Source organism: Idiotropiscis lumnitzeri, chromosome 5 (genome assembly GCF_059441095.1).
Source record: "Idiotropiscis lumnitzeri isolate Australia: NSW breed Sydney's pygmy pipehorse chromosome 5, RoL_Ilum_1.0, whole genome shotgun sequence".
Taxonomy (NCBI): domain Eukaryota; kingdom Metazoa; phylum Chordata; class Actinopteri; order Syngnathiformes; family Syngnathidae; genus Idiotropiscis; species Idiotropiscis lumnitzeri.
The window spans coordinates 6823990-6846853 of record NC_142395.1 but is presented as its reverse complement, the minus strand read 5'-3'; the positions used below and the strand labels follow the sequence as shown (position 1 = coordinate 6846853).

Sequence of the window (22864 nt, the reverse complement as noted above, 5' to 3'; positions counted from 1 at the left end):
GTTTTTTCCTCTTGCACGTCAGGTTCTCATAATAATAACAATAATAATAATAATATACTGCAATTGGTTGGCAACCAGTTCAGGGTGTCCCCCGCCTACTGCCCGAAGATAGCTGGGGTAGGCTCCAGCACCCCCTAGTGAGGAGAAGCGGTACAGATGATGGATGGATGGATAATAATATGACAATAATATATGTAACATCGTAATTCATTTAGTAAAGTATATTAATTAAAGGGATCGTCCAACCGGGATGGTCCACTTTTCAACAACAAGCTCAAGTATTTTTTTTTCATCAGAAAAAATATATTGGCTAGCATTTTAAATGTTATCAATTATTTTAGGAAAAATAAATACAAAACTAAAGACTTTAAAAACGCCTCCTGATAATTAATATTTCCATCCCTCCATGTCTTTGTGGGAGTCAGTCAAGGGATGCATCACCATTTGGCCATTCAAAGTCATAACTACATCTCTAATAATGTGTAAATGTCTAACAGCACCAACCGCCCTAAAATCTATGTGGTCATCTCTACTTGGACCCACTTCAACCTCTAAAAACATTAAAATAGAATAAGGAAATGAGCATCTTATGTGCCGTTTTTGTCATGTCGTGTCTGTTATCTTTAATAAGTCACCAAGATACTGTCACGTAACGGGTTGTGGTTGAGGTTGAGGAGGACCCAAATGCAGGGAAGCGAGGAGTGGGAAACGCAAAGGATTTTTATTAAACAAAACAATAGGCAAACCTAGAACTTGGAAAAACTAAAATATCAAAAACTACAAACGAACAGGCACGAACAAAACACAATGACTTGACAAAACTAAACTGGACTGTGAGACAGGTATTAAACCAGGGACATGAACATCAGACAACAAAGACGACGACAGCGACAGGGACGAGCGACAGGGACAACGACAGTGACTACGACAATGGACCAACACGAAATAAAAGCAACCAATGAACTAAATACAAACACAGTAACGAGACAACGAGGAGCACCTGGACAAGACAAAAAAGGGTTGGAGGGAGCTGATTGGTTCACACTAGGGAGTGAGATGACAGGTGGACACAATCAGAGCACAAGACAAACACTAAACAAGGAACACATGAAACTTAATACCAACTCCAAAACAAATACAAATCATGACAGATACGCAAACACAATGTGTTCTGAGAGGCTTTTCGTCAGGTTAATTGTTCTTAGGTCATTATCAGAGCTGGCCACTTGACCCTTTTTTGCCAGTCAAGCCCCTACCTTCAGCCCTCCATAAATTTTATTGTGTCGTTGCCCTGGGCATCTTAAGTGTGTGTGAGTTTGTTTGTTTTTTTTAATCCCTTGTGGGTCACTATAGCTTTAGCTCATGACAGCTTTTGGCGAAACGTAATTCTGAAGTGACACCAAATAGAAGGAAAAGATACCCTATCAACAGCACTTAGAAACAGTAATCCATGCATTCGTGACATCTAGGTTAGATTACTGTAATGCACTTTACTTTGGAGTCAGCCAGTCCTCCCCCCCAAGCGCCTCCAACTGGTGCAAAATGCTGCTGGTCTTTTATATGGAGCTTGAAAGACAGATCACATCACCCCAATCTTAGCCTCTCTTCACTGGCTTCCAGGGCACTTTAGAGTTTGCGTTAAGATACTTCTGTTCATCTTCAAATCTGTGGACCAAATGCTGCTAGAGGTGCCGAGGACGAAGTGCAGCCTCAGGGGCGATCGTGCCTTTTCTGTTTCCGGTCCTTCCCTATGGAATGAGCTTCCATTAAATGTTAGGCAACCCCCCTCTCTGTCCATTTTAAAAACCTGTTTGAAGACACATTTTTATTCTTTAGCTTTCGACTCAACATGAGACTGTCTGGTATCTATTGTAAATGTGTTCATGTGTTTTAAATTGTGCTCTAATTACTCATTTATATGTCGGCACATGGATCGCGCTGTGTTACAGCTCCAGCTGTTGTGAAATGCGCTATATAAATAAAATTTCTTTGTATTGTATTGTATAACCAGTCCAGCCACATCTTGCTCAAAACCTACTGTAAAGAGAAAGGTTGGTGACAAGCAGTGGCTTCAAGGTCTTCTCTGCTGGCCTAACATGATCAAGAAATCATGATCATATTTAAGATAATAGTTTATTTAATTTATATACACCCTGAACTGCTTGCCACCCAATCGCAGGGCACAAAAAGACAAACAGCCATAGGCGCTCACACCTTGGCACAATTTAGTGTTCAATTAACTTACCATGCATGTTTCTGGAATGTGGGAGGAAACCGGAGTACGTGGAGAACGCCCACGCAGGCACGGGGACGAACATGCAAACTATATATATTGTTGGAACTAGTTGGCCAAATAGTAATAAACCCTTAGTTAACTAAATGTACTCAATGCGTGTTTGTTTTTCATATTCAAGAAAGATATCAAATAAAGACTCAACAACTAATCCAAGTTTTGTTCCGATAGTTTTATATTGTATTATATTAAATTCGCTGGGGTTTAGGAAATAGTACAAAGACAGATATCTGGGCGGCTTTTTCTTAACCTCACGACTAATTGTACTTTTGGAAAGATCGCGCTTTCAGCCCACCCTCCCATTTTATATGATTTCTCTAGCCAGGTTTCCATGACAATGATAATGTAGGTTGAAATAGGTCGTCCTCGCTCGCTCCCACGGCACGGGTGCACATCCATGGAAAGGTCCTCTCCAGGTTGGTTATCGACTGGAAGCAGGGCCACCTCTGCCTATACGCTAATTACGCAGCCGCGTAGGGCCTCAAAAAGACTGATCAGGTGCGGAAATACAAAAGAAAAAAATATAGATGAAGAACAATCTCGGGGTAAGTGCGGAGGATGTTAGGGCCTTGCGTTTGAGCAATTCACGTTGTCTACATTGTCGTGTGACGACTCAGGGCCCTGCCTGGAAGGTTAATTCCCGTCTGGTTCCCAGGACTGGCATTCCAAGGCTGGTCTTCTCCAGCGGGGAGTCTCCTGTTATCTTGTCTGTATGCAATTGTGTGTGTGTGTGCTTTTGCAAGCAATGTTGTCACTTGTGACCCCCTCCAGTGCCCAATATGGTATGGCTGCCTCTCTACGACATATATGGAAAATGTGCTTTATCGTATTTGTGTCCATTAAGTGCTGTTTGGTTTGTAATCAGTTTGTAATGGGCAGACTGAATATGTTTGCTGTGAATGTGAGTGTAGGTCATGAAAATACTTTGTGTGCAAGTTTGAGATCTACGACTGAAAATGTCAACAGAGTTCATACATTTAAACGAATATAAATTTAGCAAATGAGAATAATATAATAATTAGAAAACACCATCACTTCAATCCCAGTCATTACTGTGCATGGTGCTTCTAGTTTTATTTAATAAATGCTTTTTGTCTAATCAATGTTTAACATTCCGTAAATATAAACCTGCTAAATTAAAAAATTGACATTCTGTTCCATAAATGTTTAAAATAATGCCACATATATATATATATATATATATATATATATATATATTAGGGCTGTCATAATCAAAACATTAACTCAGGTAATTAATATTTTTTTTTAGCTCAGTTAAATATTTTAACTTAATTAACTCAGTTTGATTTACTTAAAAAATAATCTGCATACTTTGCAAATATTGCGCCATATTAGCTGTACATCTTTTGCAAGTTATGCCACTGGGCCTTGCAAACCAACACTGCTGGAGTGTGGCGCTTGTGGGCCCTTTTGAGAAATGTCTCGAAGAAAAATGCCTGTAAATATGTCTCCATTTAGAGCATATTCAAGAATCAATTAAACCTATTAGAACAGTCTTTGAATTAAATATACTTCATATTTGTTGATTTTGCATCAATTCCGAGATATTATTCAAGTAAATATCTGTTCCAAGCTTCGCAAAAAATTGTAGTTGAAAAATGTGATTAATCATGATTAATCATCTAATTTTTTTGTGATTAGTTAAAAAAATTAATCACTTGACAGCACTTATATATATATATATATATATAGAGAGAGAGAGAAATGGAGGGAGGGAGGGAGGGAGGGAGAGAGAAAGAGAGGGGGAGGGGGAGTGCGAGTGAGAGAAAGAGAGAGAGAGACTGTTGGTTAGGGCTGGGCGATAAACCGAAAATTTACCGTTACCGAAATGTATTACAATGACGACATAATTTTGCCCATGTCGGTAAATTCGGTGTCTAAAAAAAAAAAGAAAAAGAAAAATTTTATGTCTGCGGCGATGTTCATGCCTCTTTAAGACGGCTACAGCGCATGTAGTCACGTGACTCATGCGCTGTAGAAGAATGTAAACAGAAAACAAGTTCATAGCTGGCGATTCAAATCCTGAAGCGGCTGACACGGCTGCAGACGAAATAACGTTAGTTGAAATTGTTCCTGTCGCGCTTGTCCCAAAAAGAAATTCGACATCTGTCGTTTGGAAATGTTTCGGGTTCCATAAAGACGATGTTTGAGCAAAAGAACATGAACTACACAGTGCGTCGTAAGCACCTGAAACAGCGCGTCAAACCTTTTCTTTTTCAACAGAGCATATAGGGGCATTGGGGGCTGCTTTGCACTGGGGGCGTGCCTTTACGTTGTCATTCACGCCCATCTCCCCTCTCACGTCCGCCTGCTGTCGTTAGCCACGCCCGCCTTCTCTCTTTATAAGCAGTGTGCAGGCAGTTACTGTTCGCAGTCAGCCCAGCGGTGCACTTGGTCCACATAATGGGCGCTCCTTCTTTAAAGTGCGCCTTATGGCTGCGAAAATACGGTATGTATGTATGTATATGTATCCGGCCATAATGTGCCCAAAACGTGGTATACATGACGAAACCTTCAACCACCATGTGGTAAGGTGTTCTGTGTACCAGGAAGTTCGGAAATGATAACCTGGAGAAAGTTGGCATTGACCAATGTGTCAAAAGTTACATAATTTACCAAATGACGCTTAATGACAGATTTTTTGCATCAAAAGTGACTTGTGAAATAAATCAAATTGTCTTGTATAATTTATCAAATGCCACTTCATTCATGTTCATTACAGGTGTCAATGATTATGACAGTCTTATGAACAAACTTCAAATAAAGTGTTACCAAAAAGTCTTTTGAAGCCATGTGCTAAAATTAGCAGGGAGTTTGCCATTTTTATATACCGCAATTTCCGGACTATAGCGCGCACCTGATTATAAGCCGCACCCACTACATTTTTAAGAGGAGCCCGATGTTGTACACACACAAGCCGCACCTGCATATAGGCCGCACGTGCCCACATTAAAACATGTAAACATACTTACAAAGAAAGACGGTACACAGAGACTGTTTTCAAACTTTTAATAATATATCTTAACAATAATAATAATATAACTTTCTTCCCAAATGGTGCCTGTGAGGCAGCAGTAAAACGGTAGCAACATGGTAGCAACACGCTAGCAACACAGTATAACAGGTCTGGTAAAAGAACATACTGGTAAAAATCACGGTAAGCCGTCTTTGAAATCCGGAATTTTCTTTTTGGTGGCGATTGTTTTTGCTTTCAGTCTGATCTGCACAGTCGAAACACCTCGGCCATCTGCTCTCTGTGTGTTCACCCAATCTTCTAGAATGTTTTCCAGTTCGGGACACCTGCCTGTATAACCTTTGAAAGCTTTTTTCGTCGTTTTACATTGCTCCAGTTCTATTGCTGCCGTTTCCAGCGTCTCACTATCGATTCGTTTATGCCAAGTTTACGTGCAGCAGCTCTGTTTCCTTCTTTATCGGACTGCTCGATTGCTTTTAGCTTGAAAGCTGCGTCATATGCCTTTCTTTTTGCATTTTCCATGATGAGGGTATGTTCACGCTAATTTAATTTATGCACAAGACAAGAAGTTGCAGTCTTCCTCGACGCATATATTCCACCGGTCTTAATCTTATCTTTTCTACCCGAGCGCCCCTGGCGGCCGTTCGAAAAATTACATAAATTGGCCTCATCACTGAATAAGCCGCAGGGTTGAAAGTTTGGGAAAAAAGTAGCGGCTTCTAGTCCGGAAATTACGGTACTTTAGAATTTGTCGCAATATTTTTGGGCCTTTTATAGAATGAGAAATGAAAATGAACGACTATAATGTCATTGTCCTCTATAGGGTTCCATACATTTCTTTTAGAGGGGCTGTTTGAGCAATGTTTTGTTACGGAATGATTCAAGGCTTGATCAGCAGATGTAAGATGTAAGCAAGTCACATTCTTGCCACATTCCAGCCTGTGAAGCCAAAGGCAGCGTCTGACAGTCTGACAGGAACCCTTTGGTTAACGGTGTCTGAGTAACACCAACACAGCAAAGATTGTGACAAAAAGTACATTTTCACATTCTTGATATTCCAGATACACCTCACACACATTAGAAAGCCAAAATGATCAGAAAAAAATTCTTACACTATGATTGACACAGCTTCCCACATTACTTAATTGACAAATCAGAAACACAACTTTTTTTTACCGGCACTTTAAAGGTACACATTTTATATTTCTGAAGATTTCATATGTTCCATACTACACTAACAAACAAAAAGACAATTTCAATTAGTATTTCAATTTGATTTAACAACGCTAAAATAATGTTACTATGTATTTCAAAAAGATTACAATAGAATGTTATTTGGTAGAATATTAAACTAATCCAAGCATGTGAACAAACTAAAACAATAAATAACTATAATACAAAAATATTTTCACAAGTATTAAAAAGGCTTTTTGGATCTTAACTCACACACTTTGATTAAATTCTAGTAAACTAAAATTGCTGTGATGGAATCCAAACATTTTCATTTATATAATTTATAGGCGAAACACTTGTACGACAGAAAGCTGCAGTATAGCCAATTTAAAAGCAGCCTGTCTGTCTGTTCACGCAGAAACTAGTCACCGGTGACATTATAGAATGGGACTTGACTGAATTGCTTCAACTTTAACAAATGCACGCCCCTCTTCACTTTTTACTTCTAAGAAAGTGGAATTAAGTCGGATTAAAGGGTTTTGGGCCACATGACTGTCGAATGTCTGTTGGATAATCCCTTGAAAGTGTCCCATACATTCTTTTCCAGGCCAAGTGAAACCAATCTTATTCACCTGCACCAGTGATTCTACAGTCTGAATAATTGCACACACACGCACACTGCCTTAAAAAAAAAAAACTAAACCGGTCTTGCAGTGTGGCAACCCTTTTTTTTCCCCTTGCGCTCATATCTTCGTCGGGGATATGTTTGCTCCACCCACCTCATGTCCAATCTAACCACGTTTCTCACGCAAAGCAGGCTACAGGGTGTATAAAAGCCACAAGAAGCTGACCTGCTGTGTAAACTAATCCAGCAGACACATCATGGAAGTGGTCTCCAAGGAGCAGAATTTAGAAGATGAACCGCAGCCAGCTACAGAAGACTCTTTGATCTTTGCGACAGAAAAGGTTGAACGTAAGTCAACATTACATTTGTCTGGAGCAAAGTCTCTTCATTATGTGAACTCATTCTTCCAAACACTGAAGCCTAAAATGTTAGTTACATTGGTCATTTTAAAATGATGAAACTGATATGTACTGTAACACATTTTTTTGTTTACATTATGTGTTATGGAAGCACTTGAGATTTAAACTGAGAATTACTGGGCACGTTTCTGTCAGGCAGTGATAGTGGAGGCCAATGCTGTGCAGCATCAGCTTTAGCAGTTTAAATTACCCATTTGTGCAAACTTCGTGTTTTGTCTTGTTCATTTTTGACAAGGAAAATTTTTACTGGCATTTTTTAAGATATACATATTTTTTTATATAATAACCCAAATCATTGTGGTTGTCTTGAATTAAAAAAAAAACAACAACAACTTTGGTGCCCAGCATGAGCAGCGTGATATTCAGCTGCAGATCATGGGTTGCATCCACAAAGGAATGTTCTTGTTTCTCCAGTCTGATTCCTGTGAGAGGAAACAAACCTAAAGAGTTAATACTTTGAAAAATTGGGCCCAGCCTACTTTGTTTCACTATTATACAGTGGTCTCAAATCCAGGTCCACAAAGTAAAAACAGGTACTTCTACTAAGTGGCAGGTAAATGAGCTGCTGTGGAGTTTTTACTTTATGGACCTGCATTTGCCACCTCTGCTTTTCTAAACTCACAACAAGTAAGCCTGCAAGTTTAGAAAGCGACAGTGCAGATATTTATGATTGTGACAGCAGTTTGTGGTATCCTAGTAATGCGATGTATCATACAAAGAATTAGCCATAAAACTTTGCCGTTTCATGTACTTTACCCTCTCTTAATTGTCTCTATTGTGCAGTTCTGCAAACGATAACCTCAATGAATGTGACGTATTACATTAAGGCTGTCCCTATAGTATATAATTTGTTGTTTGCGCATTGTATCTAAGATCTCCAAAGATACGCAAAATTCCCAGCACCACTCGAAATATTTTCCACGTTGCTCTACCCAAATGGGTGTCTTAAAAAAAGTGTAATTTTATGATTGATTTCAGTTAACCATTTACAATAGGTCACTGGCGATGTAGTGGTTCCCTTATTTGACCTCTGTGCGGTCATAGTAAGTACACTGTAAAAAATGGGGAGTGCTATTTACTTGAAAAATCCTAGTCAAGTTTTTTTTTTTCACTCAGAAATTCTAAGTAACTTTTACCAGAAGAGTTTTTGAACACATTTCACAAGTTCGTTACATTTAAAAAGTTTCTCCAAGGTTGGACCCACTTTGTTTTGTACACACATCTTACACAACAGCGCTCAAAGCTGCAGAGGATCGAGCCTATTACCTCAAGGATGGGAGATGGCCACTCTACACCTGAGCCATGCCACCGATACGGTCAGTTAGTATATTATTGGTGTCAAGTGCAAACTTTGGAATCCTAAGCGACCTTTTTTTTGCCTCCTTTTGATCCTCAGCAAGTCGCAGAGCCTTATGCCAGATTTAGCGCAGCCGTCTCCAAATCTGGGGGTTGTCGGTTCAATCCTCAATCACATTGAGTAACCTTGTGTATGAAATGAACTATGTGAAAAAGTAAAGTCGAACTTCCTGCGAGTGTCTTTTTTTAAATTCAATAAACTAGTGAAACTTCCTCAAAAACTCTTATTGTAAAATTTTCTTAGAATGTCTGAGTGAAAAAAGTTGACAAGATTTTTTCAAGTAAATATCACTCCCCCTTTTTGACAGTGTTCATTTCTCACTCTGCTAAATAGGAGTGTGAATGGTTCTCTGCCTCAAATGTGCCCTATAAATTGACGGCGACTAGTCCAAGGATGAATGATTTTGAAAATTACATTTTTTTTCCCCTCTCAATATTGCAATTTAATGAGCACTTCCTTTTTTTCATGGCCCTCTTCTCAATTCTTTTCAACACACTTAAGCAATACATTACGCATGTTGTTGGTGTCACAAATGTTCTGATCTTCTCTTATGGTAAGATGAAGGCAAATTATATCGGGTGGCCTTTCAGCCAGAGAATAGACCACCATACAGATGAAAGTGTTCAAGAGCAGTGGCATAGGATTTATTCCAACAAGTTAGTACAAGCAAACAAAAGAACAGTACCTCAAAACCGGTACTACTCACTTACATACGATGGCAAACGGTGCCTCAGAGAAAGAAAACTAACAGCAGAGTGGGCCAAAGAGCTATTTGGTGTATCAAAAACGTTAAGTTCTTCTGGTACCCCGATGACAAGTAAAACGGAACCACAAAAATAATAGTCCATTTTAACAACACAGACCTCAAGTTCTACTAGAATGAGAAATCTAGATGGGGCAGGAACAATGCAGGAATGGCAAGCGGCAAGCCAGCATGCAAAACGGTATTCCGGTGTGGGTACTAGATGAGATCAGGTTGCAAGATAGTATGGGGGTCCTTTGGTGGCCTGCATGCCTGCACATGACATCACACTTTATATTATCATTTTTGGAATAAATTTCTTTACCTCCATGTTTGTTACCCCTGGTTGTTGTGTTTGGGTGTTCTGAGTTACTAAATAATAATAAAAAAAATTATATAAAGTGCATTTACTGCTACTTTTGCGAGGATCATCCTTAGGTGTCCTGCATGCCTACTGAATTGCGTCAATGTTGCATGGTTTTGGGAATAAGATTGTGGTTACTGGTACGAGGGAAAACATGGAAATGTTTTATTGAGGAATATTTCACACTATATACAGACATTATATTCATAAAATCTTGCACCCCAAGTGAACCACGACATTGCTGCAAGTTCGACAGGAGGAACGTAAACGTTTCACAAGGACAGCTGCCTCTTCTTGTAGGCGGAAGTGATGTAGGAACTGTGTTGCAATGTGACTAATGCATTTTTTTTATTTAGTGAATCAGAATATGCCAATAAAACAGCCAGGGGTAAAAAAAGAAAAATCACAGACGCAAAGAAATATATTTGAGAAATACGTGATTAAAGCATGACATCATCAGAAGGTGCGCAGGTAATCGAAGGACCCCGATACAATCTGGCAGCCCGAGTCCATTGAGTACCGGCACCGGCACCTTACTTCATTTGCCTAACCTCAATACTAGCCAGAGAAAGGTGCGTCTTAATGACTTAGTGACAACCATGAAACCAAGATAGATTGTGGATATAAAGAACACACAGGAGCAACAGTCACTGATGGTGTAGTGGTACACCCCCCCCGAGTTGTGTGCGGGCAGCGTGGGTTCAATTCCCACTCAGTGACTGTGTCTATGTCTTGTCCTGTGACTGGCTGGCGACCAGTTCAGGGTGTAGTGCGTCTTTCGCCCGTAGTCACCTGGGATAGGCCCCGGCACCCTCCCGCGACCCTGTACAGGATAAGCGGTGTGGATAATGACATGACATGAGCAACATGCATAAACGCACAATATGACAACAATGAAAGCTGGGATAGACTACCTTGCCTTGACCCTGAACAGGAAAATCGTTGTTCAAGATGGATGGTTGGAAGGATATTTGCTATTAAACCCCATTTATGTGTGCCACAGCTCAAAAAACAGTACTGATCGTGTATGCTCACCAAAGCGTGGGCTCATTCAACGAAGCTGTCCGGGACGAGGCTACTAAGGAACTATCAAAGCAAGGCTACCGGGTCATCGTGTCAGATCTTTATGCTATGAACTTCAAAGCCAGTGCCACAAAAAGTGATGTAATTGGTGAGCTGACGTATTTAATACACTGTACTACTTTCCACTGTGCATCATTTTACTGTACTGTTTTTCACCACACAAAAAAGCAGACCACGCTTACACGGGAACCAGGCAAAAAGATGGGGCGTGCAAACGGTGCTGTGCCATTGAATTGAGGTTGTGAGGGGTGATCAGAAATTGAGATGCAGAAAAACATCTGCCCAACTATTTGCAGTTTATTCTCATCTGCAGCAAGAAATAGTCATCTTCAGGTCTCAAAGACCAGGTTTTTAAGGGTTGAGATACTGCTTCTCATTTCGTTTCCACACAGTTTGCACGAAGGGTGGCTTGAAAATGTCTTCAAACCCATTGAACTTTGTTCACATTTTACCAACTTACAAGCAGTTTTTGGTGTTTTTATTGAGATTTTTTGTGATCAACCAACACAAAGTAGAATATAATAGTTGGGTGGAACAGAAATTATTTCAAAATTTTAATTAAATAAAAATGTGGTGTGCCTTTGTATTTAGTCCCCCTGTCTCAATAGTTTGTCGAGCCATTTTTTGTTGTAATTGCAGCTGCAAGTCGTATGGGATTTGGTCGAAACCAGCTTTGCACATATAGACACTGAAATATATCCAATTGTTCGCAAACTAGTTCAAGCTCACGTCTTTCACACAAATGCTCAATGGGATTTAAGTTCGGACTTTGACTGGACCATTCCAACAAAATATTCTTTAACGTAAACTATTCCCGTGCAAAGATGGCACCACACCAGGGTTGGTGGGTGGGGGATATATCCGAATCAGAAATCTGTATGGATAAAATTAAGACCCTCCGGCATTTTACTTGAAATTCTAAAATATATTTTTCATTGATTTTTTTTGCCCACTTGTAGCCCCAGGAAAGAAAAAAAATCCTGAAGCTATCCCTGTTTCATTGTAGCTCTGGCTTTATGTTTAGGGTCTTTGTCTTCCCTTCTCAGTCTCAAGTCTTTTGCAGCACCCAAACAGGTTTCCTTTCAGGATTGCCCTGCATTTAGCCCCATCTAACTTCCAATCAACTCTGACCAACTTCACAAAAAGCAACCCCACAGCACCATTTTACTACAACCATCAATGACAGTGGTGTTGCTGTGTTAAGGGTGATGAACAGTGTTAGTTTTCTGCCACACATAGCGCGTTTCAAAAAAATTCAATTTTGGTCTAATCAGAGCTAATCATCTTCGACTAGTTCACAGTGTCCCTTACATGGCAAAAAATACTTTTAGGCCTTTCTTCGCCAATGGCTTCCTTCTTGCCACTCTTGTATAAGAGGCCAGATTTGTGGCGTGAATGGTTTCTGGTTGTACTGTGCTCCCGCTAACTGAGTTGTGGATGTCTGTAGGTCTTCCAGAGTGACCATGGGCCTCTCGGCTGCTTCTCTGACCAGTGCTCTCCTCCCTTTCTCTGTTAATTTAGGTAGACCACCATGTCTTGGTCGGTTTGCATTTTTACCATACTGTTTTCCATGTGTTGATAATCGATTGAATGGTGCTTCTTGAGATGTTCAAATCATCAGATATTTTGTTTCATAATCTAACCTTGCTTTAAACCTCTCCAAAAAAAATGTCCCTGACTTTTCTGGTGAGTTTCTTGGTTTTTGTGATGCTGTTAAAATTGTTCTACATTTTTCAAAACTGTACATCATTTTTGCTGCGCTTCACAATTATGTGCTACTTTGTGTTGGTATATCACATACAATCTAAAATTAAAATATATTTGCGTTTGTGATAGTAAGGTCACAAAATGGGAAAATGTTTCAGACTCATGAATACCTTTCAAGCCATTATAGACACATTCAAATACAATAATTGCTGCCATCAGAAATTAAACACGTCACTTGATTTATCAATTCAATACTGACAATCTTGTCCAGGTGATTTAAAAAACAAAGAGCTTTTTCAGTATGGAGAGGAGACAATGCATGCCTGGATGGAGGGTCGCCTAAGTGACGACATTGTGGCCGAACAACGCAAAGTAAAAGAGGCTGAGCTCATCATCTTCCAGGTCAGGAGTCACTTGTGGTGGTGAAATTAGTCCAACAAGCTTGGTCAAAGGTTAATATGAAATGCTACGAGCAAGGAAGAACAATGGGTTTTTGTTAATACAATTAGGCTAACTGTGGTTTTGTTTCTCTTTGCAGATTCACCAAGAAATTTCAGTTTAATTCACAAAGTGATAAATGCTAATTTAATTGCAAGCGCTTGGTTTTAAAAGTTTTCTATGTATCTTAAATCCCACTGAAACTAGCAGAAAAAAACGGATCCATGTACCATAAACATACGAACCTTGGGCCTTCAATCAACATATCTCTGAATAATTAGAGATTATATCAAATATGGTCCTATATTTTTTAGAAAAAAAATATTGGAAGCTTTAGAAAGCATCTTAACCATGCCAATAATGGTGAGAATATTTTAATGATCTTGGGTTGTTTTAACAAAAGCATACCACACCTAGGAACTGTTTAAAATTGTGAAAATTAAAAACATGTCTTATTTGAGCATTATGCAAAAGGTAAGGGAACTTGTTCAATGAAAAATACATCTTTTTGCAGTTTCCGTTATACTGGTTCAGTGTACCTGCCATCATGAAGGGATGGATGGACCGAGTGCTGACTCAGGGCTTTGCTTTCTCCCTGGAAAAGATGTACAACAACGGTATTTTCAAGGTTTGTCTCATAGAATTGTGATAATGACACATGTACTACAACTGCCTGAGTAGTACTGTACGATGAATACACATCCATCCATCCATTCTTTGTACCGCTCATCCACTCAAGGGTCACATGATGGAGTCTATCTCAATTGAGTTTGGGTGAGATACAAGGTGCACGATTGACTGGTCCCCAGCCAATTGCAGGGTACATCGAGACAAACAACAATTTCACTCACATTCACACCTGTGGACAATTTAGAGTCTTTAATTAACCTGCCATGCATGTTTTTGGAATGTGGGGGAAAACCGGAGTACCCGCAGAGAAGCCACACAGGGTGGTGAGAACATACAAACTGCACACAGGAAGGCTGGATTTTGACCTGTGAACTGAAGTGAACTGAACTGAACTGTGAGGCGGACGTGCCACCTGAAAATCTTAAATGCAAATGACTCAGAATTGAAAAGCAATCGGTATATCTGAAATACAGTATCCTGGATATATATTTCTTTATTATATTATTATTGTTACAAACTAGCATCTATGCTCAAATTTATCTGTGCTCAACTTTTTTAAAGAGTATACAGAGGCTATAATGACAATATCAGCAGATCAGTATACTCCACTTGTCCATGTTTAAAATGAAAATAAATTATGAACTCATTTACAAGAGTGCTTGGGAGATCAGGTCCTTGCCATCAGCACAACTACTAATATATGTGATTTCACATTTCCCCTAAGAACAAGAAAGCAATGCTATCCTTTACAACTGGAGCTATAGAATCGATGTTTCGTCCCGATGGCATCAATGGAGACATTAACGTCGCACTGTGGCCTCTACAGGTGAGGATCATTTGTTGTTATGGCTACTCACATACCAACAAAACAAATATACTCTACATGCCATTTCGCAAATGCTTTTTCCATTTGGGGTACCTGGCATCAGATTGTTTTGTGACACATCCTTTGAAGTGCCACAGGAAATTATTTTGTCAACTTTATTTAATGTTTACAAAAATTCTCATTTAAAATGGGTGGGTTGTCTCAATTACTGTTGGGAAACAGACACATGGCAAACAGGAAACAGAAAACACTGTTTCTCCTTCACTTCACATTTGTGTCTTTTGTTGTTATTTTTCCCCCCAGAATGGCACTCTGCACTTCTGTGGATTTCAGATCCTTGCTCCTCAGATTTTCTGGAGTCCAGCTCACTGCTCTGCTGTAGTTCGAACTGCAATGCTAAAAGAGTGGCGTGCGCGTCTCAAAGGACTGCTGACTGAAAAGTGTTTGACTTTTGCCCCTTGTGAATGGTTTGACCTCAGCTTTGAAAAGGGGTTCTTGCTCCAGCAAAAGGTGAAGGAGGAGCAGAAGTCCAATGCGTACGGGATCACCACAGGGCACCATCTTGGCAAACTACTTCCCCCTGACAACCAGACCAAAGCACAACTCACAGATGAAGAGCTTGTCAGTACCTGCATTCACGCACAAATAGCTATAAAATAAATGTAAACAAAATGTGAAATTAAAATAGAGTACCAGAATTGCCCTAATCAATGTTTTATATTATTCTGTACGTAAAGTCCTTTGCTACAATACAATACAATACAATGTTATTTATAGAGCGCATTTCACAACACCTGGAGCTGTAACAATGTACTTTCCATTTGGTGTAATATAAATTTGCCGCACATTAGAACACAAATGAAAACACATAACCAATAGATACCAGAAGAACAGAACAGCGACAGTCTCATGTTCAGCCAAAGGCTAAAGTTACAGCTCCATCTAATGTGAAATTCGCTATAGAAATAAAGTTGTATTGTATTGTACTGAACTGCTATTGTACTATACTATATGTTTTGGAATATATTTCATGAATTAATTATTAATAAAAAAATAGTTATCACCATATTTCAATCTTCATACTCAACTTAATGCTGTTTGTATGTCTGTGTAATGTTTCATGTAATTTTTAAACTTTTTTTCAATTATATAGCTTTTACATTGTTGTTTTCTTTTAGTAGTTCATAGTTAGGGCGCCCTCTGTAGGCCACTTAGAACAATGAACCCACATGAACAAATGCATCAAATGTTAGTGGAGTAATGCAACGCTAATGTGTTGCTTTTTAGTTTACAAATTAATTCACATTCGGTATAAGAAAAAAAATGTAATATATATATATATTTAAACAAGAAAATATTTAATGAGTCACTGAGTCGTGTGCGGGCAGCGTGGGTTCAGTTCCCACTCAGTAACGGTGTCTATGTCTGCCCTGCGACTGGCTGGCGACCAGTTCAGGGTGTAGTGCGCCTTTCGCCCGTAGTCAGCTGGGATAGGCTCCAGCACCCTCCCGCGACCCTGTACAGGATAAGTGGTCTGGATAATGACATGACATGACATATTTAATGACAAATTTGAAGCTTTTTTTAGGATAGTGCAACAGTAATTGTTTTCTTTTTAGGAAATCAAAGCTGGAGACAAGTGCTACAGTAACAGTTTGAATTGTCCAATTAATGTGCCATAAAAACACAAATATTGTATTGTTTAAATGCTGACTGAAGTTGCTTTTGTGCTGCTCTAGTTAAAAAAAACAAAACAAAAAAAAACAGGATTAGCCCTGATGTCCGCTAGCTAGTCACTGAGCTGCACTGTATTTGTTCACAAACTGGTCATGTCCCTTACCTAATAATAACCCTATAATAATGTAACGCCCTCATATGTGGTTAAAGATGACTTAGTCACTGATGCTCTTTAGACGCTTCATTAAGTGAGCAGTAAAAGAGTGCACGTTCATTCATTCATTCCACACAATGGCTGACAAGACTTCCACCTGAAAAGTTCATCTACTATTTCATCTTCACTTCCTCATCTTTGCTGAGGTCACAACCATCAATCACCAGACCTACCCAGAACAACCTACATTCATATCAATGTGAACAGAAACAAATGGAGTGCACTTATATTGTGCCTTATCTACTATTTAAACACAAAGCATACTGTGAAGTGTATATTACAATACTAAATAATTGCCCCAGCATGTGGTTTTGTATGGTTATTTTTTTAAAACATGTGGAAAGCACTTGCAGACCTCCCATAACGGCATGGAGGGCCAGATTTGACCCTCGGGCCTCGAGTTTGACACCTGTGGTTTAGTGGATCTGGGTGCTTCCACCTTAAACTGCCAAACACATTTAACCTTACATATCCAGTCCTACTATTTGTGCTTTCTGCGATTTTTCGGCTACAACAAATACATTTGCACTTTTATGTAATCAGAAAATGTGAAAAGATCAAAATTGAAATATTTTGAAAGACTCACTATGAGAATGCCAACAAAGGGCATTTGCTTTGCGGGTAAATGAACACAATAATAATACGAAAATAAATGAAGGCCTACACTGAATCTAGCTGTGACGGTGGTAATGGTCCGTTTTTTAACTTATCTAAATTTAGCAGCGAATCACCAGAGGGACATTTGACGACGATAGAATGATGACGCAAGAAAGTTGCTTGGAGCCAAAGAAGTAAGAATTTATGACATACGTATTTCATGTCAAACGTATTTTTTACTTAAAAAATAGAGTTAAATGTAACTGTAATCGAAAAAAACGTTAATTTTACGTTTATTATCTGGTGACTAAGCTTGCAATATTCGCCCATTCGAAGCCCTCCTCCAAAAACTAAAGCCGAATCAAACAAGTCGACAATGACGTCATCGTAAAGGCGGCTCCCTGTTGGCTGACAGTGTGGGGGCGGTGCTTGTTTGTTGTTTTTCTGAAGTGTTGTCTTTAAAGAGACGACGGAGGACCTACTTTACGTCTATTTCCACTTGCAATTTAAACGATACCGTCCGAGAACGAAATTTTACTCTCAGATCTAACCTCGCGTGACTCTTACAATCATCTGTACCGAGCCGAGAGAGCCCGAAAACGTCAACCATGAAATGGATGTTCAAAGAGGATCATTCTCTGGGTAAGGGAGGAGGGAGGTGTCGTTAATATGACACAAGACACGGGAATATCATTCAAATGTCGATTCAGATGGTTTATTGAAAATAAATTCCATATTGTGTGCGAATTGAATGTGGATTCGGATGACTTATTTGATAAAGCGTTTTAAAGGATGGAGGGTTTACAGATGGCCTGTCCTCAAATGGCTTGACTAGCTTGGGAGGCTTAGCTTACCCCTTCAATTGGACATGCACCTTAAATACTGTTGTCACTTCAACCCCACCCCAAAAATGCATTGTGTGTTAATGTACTATACTTCCTCCAATGCATGGCGTTGTTGTGAACCGGTATTTGCGAGGAAAGCGTCCTGTCTTTGTTCATACGCACACGACGATTTTAGCATTGCACTTGGGCTAATGGTGGTGACACGAAGAGCCCCTGGACTATCAAGCCTTCGATTCTGCACCATTGGCAAAAGCTTGATTTGATTATATCGACTCTATCAGAACAGTCAGCATTGTACATCTCCTAGAAATCGGGGCGCAGCGTTGTGAGCTGGGAGGAGACGGTTGTTTTGGCAGATCCTGAAGAGGCCTACAGGGGGTGGCCTTTAGAAATTTGCATAACAACTTCTGATAGATGAAAATTACGTAAATAGTTTCGGTTTCACCGTTGAATAACGTGACGCTCGCCTCTGATCGGCGGCCGAAAAGAAAGACAAGTTATTATTTTATCCGCAAACTTGTTAATATTTTTTTAAATTAAATATGTTGAAGTAGCTATATGAAAACTACATTACCCATAATCCATTCTTCCTACATGCTGGAAAGCCTTGCTATCATAAATACAGTACAGTATAGTATATTTTTGCTACAAATAGTTGTTCCCGTCAGTTTCCAAATTATATGTAATGTGTGGCCTTTCTTTTCTTTTTACCTATTTATGATTAAGTACAACACAAGATCTGTTCCCCATCTCCACTACCATACTAATGTGTATTATAATAATGTCATGAGTCTGTTGAATCAATGGCTAATCTATATTCTAAACTTCATTACACCAAAGATGAAGTATTTCTTGTGTCAGCTTTAGTTCTAAAAAAATAACACAAATATTACTTGATCCTGCAGAACATCGATGCATAGAATCTGCCAAAATCCGCAACAAATACCCTGACAGGGTCCCGGTAAGTGAAGTTTTCCTCAACACTTTTTTGTTCTTACAACAGTTCTTTGTTGTAACCCGGACTGTTTGCCTCCTGTGCACTGTGCGGCAGGTGATTGTGGAGAAAGTGTCTGGGTCCCAGATAGTGGACATTGACAAGAGAAAGTACCTGGTCCCCTCTGACATCACAGTGGCTCAGTTCATGTGGATCATCAGGAAACGCATCCAGCTGCCCTCGGAGAAGGCCATTTTCCTGTTTGTGGACAAGACAGTCCCCCAGTCCAGGTTAGAACAACAATATTTGACAGATCTACTACAGATCTTGGACCCAGCTAATTCTGTTTATTCATCAGATTTGAACAAAACAGTTGACTTATTCAGATAGAAACAGTTGTATGGTATGCAAATTAAACTTTCTATTTATTTTTGGGAAAGTCACACATGATTTGTGCTTTATATTTGGTATTTGAATAAGAAACCTGCAAGATAGTGGCATATTTTTGCATTTGGGTTTATTCAACAGACACAGTCCTCACCACACACAAGACAAATGGTAGTTGCACTTTCACAGTGCTCATTCTTTGATATTAAAAGGAACTGGATGGCTAATACATTTCATAGTCTTCATTTTAAAAACATGGCATGGATGTCATTTGTCGTAGTTATACATGGAAGTGCCATGAATTGTTTAGTGTAACTGTTGAGCACAAGAATTTGTGCCCCAAAAGCCAATATTAAAAAATGTGATACACCAGTCACACCCACAAGGATGACAAACTCAGGACGGCATGAACACAAACTCAAGTCAGATTTATAGACATTCTGGAACATTTTTAATGCTTTGTTTTGTTCTAGTTTTCATTAGTTTTAGTATTATTTTATTTTAAATATTATGGAGTATTTGTCAAGTGCAAGATAAGAAAAAATAAAGTTCGTAAGTATTATGGAATGAAACTACGACGATGACTGTTGGACCATCCTTCTTTAGAATGGATGTAAATCGATATTGAAATAAATGCTTTTAAAATGAAAGCTCATGTATGATCATTTTGACAAGGATGAAAAAGGATGGACATTTTTGCAATAATTATAGTTTTGTACATTCATTATCAATGTCTCTTTATTCATTATAGATGATTGATCTATAATTATAGATGTAAATTCAGTTATTTTATGTTTTTAAAACAATTTTATTTTCTTTAATTTTATTTTTTAAAGTTTCTTCAATTTTAGTTTTAGTTATTCTGTTAGTTCTATTTAACTATAATAACCTTGATATGTAGTTACCACTGTTAAACCTAACAGACGTCGTGCGTAGCAGAGGAGTTGACGGTATTGATTATGCGTCTATTTCTTGTTTCAGCATCACAATGGGACAGCTCTATGAAAAGGAGAAAGACGAAGATGGGTTTTTATATGTGGCTTACAGCGGCGAAAACACATTTGGCCTGTAAAAGCAGCAGCCATGATAGTGAGCCAACCTTACCTGCTGACATCTAATCATAGCCCTCACTTGGCCCCTGGAGAAACCCCTGGGAAACCCCAATGAAAACACCACAGGAAGATGGACTACCTGCTCACCAGCCTGGAGAAATAAAAACAAGTGTGCCAGTGTCTTTGATTTTTTTTTGGCCCATGTTGCACCTGTTTATCAAAGATTCATATATTTAGTTGTTTATAATGTGGTAGCTTTTATTTTCTTCTCTTTTGTGATTTGAAGTATTTCCCCAACTCCTTATGTGTGAATGACTTGCATTTAGTTTTGCTTTTGTCTTTAAAGACACTATTTATGAAATTGGAATATTTTAATTTAATTTTTGGAGGTAAGGTAGCTGGATGACCTAACCAATAAAAATGCTAAATATGCCCTGTGTTATATTTTCATTTTGGACCCAAATGCATGACTCGGCACCACAGATGTTTTAAATCTTTAATTGGCAAATGAGTGATATGTCGGAGAATCTTTTAATGGCAGTAATCGAGTGTGGGATGGAGTACCTGAGAGAACCGCACACAGGTATACATAGTTGTACCGTATTTTTCGGGCCATAGGGCGCTCTTTAAAGTCCCCAATCTTCCCCAAAACAAACAAAGCGCCTTGTAAAACGACGCTAAGCATCATTCGCTTGCGCCCATTATATGGACTAAGCATCACTCGCGACCATCAACCCTTTTACTCATTGGGCTGTTCGGAGTGCATGTTAGCACACCCTGCTGAACAATGTCTGAGTCATCTCTGCTTCTAATTGACCATGACTATACATTATGTGACTATGGTGTAGGAGAAAGCTGGACAAAAGGGCAGCTGTCCACAATGTTGTAGTCTGTCTTATCATTTATGTAATTTCAAGGCAAAAAACGTCCCAGGTTTAGACAACAGACTGCAAAAAGCCCAAAGCACAACAGCACATCTCTCTAAACAGCCATGTGATTGGCTGAGTCTGAGTTGCTCCCAAGAAGCCATTGCTGTAATTGGCTAAGGCTGAGTGGCTCCCAAGAAGCCATTGCTATAATCTTTTTGTGTTATTTTTATTTCTTTTGGGTATATAGATGGCATGAGAGATACATGTTTTGTGTTAATCTTATTTCTTTGTTTCATTGTTTGCTTGTATGCTGAGTTTTTTTTTTGTTTTGATTTGAAACCGTGACTCTAAGGAGTGAGGTGACCAGTGAACCGCCTCCCCTGACAGTCATCTAGTAGACTGTTGCCAAGGCATCTTTGATTGGATAGAGTCACTGTTATTGGCAGTGATTCCTGATAGTTTCATGAGCTGGGGATTGAGTCCGGGTGTCACGATCCGTCCGTCTGTTTGTTGTTGCAGCTGAGTGGGCGTTTCCTCCTCCGCGCTCTCGTTCCCGTTCGCTCGTCACCTGGCCGGGAGAGAGAGACGCTCCCACGATCCGCACAGCTGCATCGCATCATCGCCCTTGATTACGGGCTACTTAAACCACCGTCGCGGACCAGTCCGCGTCGGATTATTATCCTGCCTATCCTGCCTTGCTCATGCTCATGATCTACCTACTTATTCCTTGCCCTGGTTACTCCGTGTATAGCTATTGCGTATTTGTGTTTTGTACTTTGCTCCAGCTATTCTTCGGCTCGCTTTTTGTTCTCGTTCGTGGTTTGGGTTCATCCTTATCCTCTGGTGGTAAGCTATTTTCCGTTCATCGGTTTCCTTGCGTTGCAAGCGTTTTTTGTTATTCGTTATTGTTTTCCTGGTGTGGGTTGTCCGCCAGCGTTTTCCGTTCTTGTCGACCTTCGACGGTTGTAATTATAGATAAACTCTAGACTTTCAAATTCCTTACTAAATATATGATTATAGTGATTGATTGATTGTGTCATAGACGGTCACAATAAACGCTCTTCAATTACATTGTGGCAGTTGAAATGAGCACACACGACTGACTGTGAACACGTCTTTATTCCAAGACTGCCAACAACAGAATAACGCACAATCACAAATTCGCGCCAACAAACATTCACATGAATACGCCCCCAAACGGGATGCCTGCTGGGTGAGAGGCATGGTCCTAATGTCCGCCACACAGCCCCCCCCCGAACACCCAGAAGGTCGCTCAGAACGAAAACCTCACAGGGGGCTTCACCGGCCTGCCACAACGACTACGCAGGCCATCCTTTAGTGGTGCAGTTGAAACCCGGTGGGCAGGGGGGTCAGGCGAGACAGGAGCGGGAGCACGACACACAACGTCGTCGCGCGGAAGTGAGGGCGTGGACTTTGGAGGGCGACCGCGGCGAGGGACGTGGGCCGGCAACAGCACATCGCCTGCAACCAAATGAGCTGGTTTTAGCCGATCTACCGAGACGCACTCCCTTCGCCCACCCATATCAAGCACAAAACTCTTATCGCCGCGCTCCAGCACCCTAAACGGGCCGTCATACGGTGGCTGCAAGGGCGAGCGGTGGGCATCGTGGCGCACA

General features: G+C 39.8%; 2 protein-coding genes across 3 annotated transcripts; both read left to right on the top strand.

Annotated features, from left to right (window-relative positions):
• Positions 1 to 7244: 7244 nt before the first annotated feature.
• On the top strand, positions 7245 to 15720 carry nqo1 (NAD(P)H dehydrogenase, quinone 1). 2 transcript variants are annotated; one of them, XM_088296985.1, is made up of 6 exons: positions 7245 to 7434; positions 10972 to 11139; positions 13030 to 13160; positions 13711 to 13824; positions 14551 to 14652; positions 14956 to 15720. In XM_088296985.1, exons 1-6 carry the CDS (start codon positions 7344 to 7346, stop codon positions 15310 to 15312), a joined length of 963 nt encoding a protein of 320 aa, XP_088153111.1. In that variant the 5' UTR covers positions 7245 to 7343; the 3' UTR covers positions 15313 to 15720. The 2 variants fall into 2 exon arrangements, with proteins under 2 accessions (XP_088153111.1, XP_088153112.1); XM_088296986.1 differs by lacking the exon at positions 7245 to 7434 and adding an exon at positions 8021 to 8132.
• Positions 15721 to 17552: 1832 nt separating this feature from the next.
• Positions 17553 to 20790, top strand: gabarapl2 (GABA(A) receptor-associated protein like 2). The gene is made up of 4 exons (XM_088297020.1): positions 17553 to 17782; positions 18891 to 18946; positions 19037 to 19209; positions 20288 to 20790. The coding sequence occupies exons 1-4, from the start codon at positions 17749 to 17751 to the stop codon at positions 20376 to 20378; spliced, it is 354 nt and encodes a 117-aa protein (XP_088153146.1). The 5' UTR covers positions 17553 to 17748; the 3' UTR covers positions 20379 to 20790.
• The last annotated feature ends 2074 nt before the right edge of the window (positions 20791 to 22864 follow it).